General features: G+C 25.1%; 1 protein-coding gene across 1 annotated transcript; it reads left to right on the forward strand.

Moving 5' to 3' along the window:
* Positions 1 to 227: 227 nt before the first annotated feature.
* Positions 228 to 1,396, forward strand: Phum_PHUM094950 (ankyrin repeat and SAM domain-containing protein 4B, putative; the record flags this gene model as incomplete). The annotated part of the gene is made up of 5 exons (XM_002423860.1): positions 228 to 262; positions 330 to 551; positions 641 to 787; positions 868 to 1,075; positions 1,147 to 1,396. Coding segments are annotated over 5 exons (862 nt in total), but the record flags the coding sequence as incomplete, so codon positions are not given.

Genomic DNA, 1,396 nt, shown 5'->3' on the forward strand with positions numbered 1-1,396 from the left:
TGTATCTCCATTATTCGAGACATGTGTGTTCGATAATTTATATATGCAATTAACCATATGGTATAGACACACACACACACACAATGCATTTTTCCTGTTAAACCGGTACAAAAAATAAGTTGAAAAATGATACGCTATTTTTGTTTTCCATCCTCCTTTTGTTTTTTTGAAAAATAATTTAATATTCTTGCAAAGTTTGCATTAAAAAAAAACAATGATCTTATTAAATGTCTATATCAATCGATTCAAATTGTTCTGACATGTTTTTATATGTTTAGAACAATAATAATGAGATTTTAAAATAATTTTTTTTTTTTTTTATGTTTTAGGGGTGATCCAGATAAAAGTGATAATTTTGGAAATAGTGCATTACATCATTCGGCAGAAAGAGGACACATACTTTGCGTAAGATTTTTAACAAATTTTGGTACGAATTTATGGTCTTTAAATTGTAATATGCAAACGCCAAAGGAATTAGCAGCTTTGAATAACAGAGTTGAAATATTGAAATTTTTGGATGAAGTCATGTCCGAGCAAGAAACGAAAAAAAGGTTTTTAAAAAAAAAAAATTTAAATTATTATTAATTAGATTATTTATGTGAAAATATGATAGTAACGAATGAATTTTTTTTATTTTTAGAAAAGAAGTCAAGTCTAAAAAAGAAAAAGCTCAAAAAGAAGCAGAAAAAAAATTAAAAGAATATGAAAAATTTCAAAAAAAGGCTGAAAAATATGCAGAAAAAGAGCAGAAACGTTTGGAAAAAGAAAGAGAAAAAATGGAAGAAAAGTAAGTTGAAGTTTTTTTTTTTTTTTTATTAAATATAAAAAAAAATAAAATTATTTAATAATAATTATTTAATATTTTAGATCTTTAATTGTTATGCAAGCGTTAAAAAATAAAACTGGAGTCGTGACAACTCCAAATAAAGGAAATACTGTCAGTCCTAAATTTTCAGAAATAGTAGGTACCGTCACGGATTCTAAAAAATTTGGAATTAGTGCCGTTCAAAAAAAATTACAGCAAAAAAAATTTGCTAGCCAAAGAGGAGATCCATTGCGAAGTGGTGATTTTAAGGTATTTTTTAATAAATTTATCAAATTAATTTAACGTTATTAATTACAGCAAAAAAAAAAAATTTCTTACAGGTAATCGAAGTTGAAGATGGGAAAAAAAATGTAAAAAATTTAACGGGTTTTCAACGAGATTCGGAAATTCTATATGTTTCGACTTTCGATAAGGAAAAATTAAATTCAGGATCGAGAGGAAAATTATCAGATGTTTTTAATAAAAATAGTGAAAATCAAAATTCTGAAGGACTTAATATAAACACTAATAAATTAATAGAAAAAAATTTACCTAAAGAACAATCGAGTATTTTTGAAAGACCTGGATTTG

This window comes from Pediculus humanus, genomic scaffold (genome assembly GCF_000006295.1).
Source record: "Pediculus humanus corporis 1103172107445 genomic scaffold, whole genome shotgun sequence".
Taxonomy (NCBI): Eukaryota; Metazoa; Arthropoda; class Insecta; order Psocodea; family Pediculidae; genus Pediculus; species Pediculus humanus.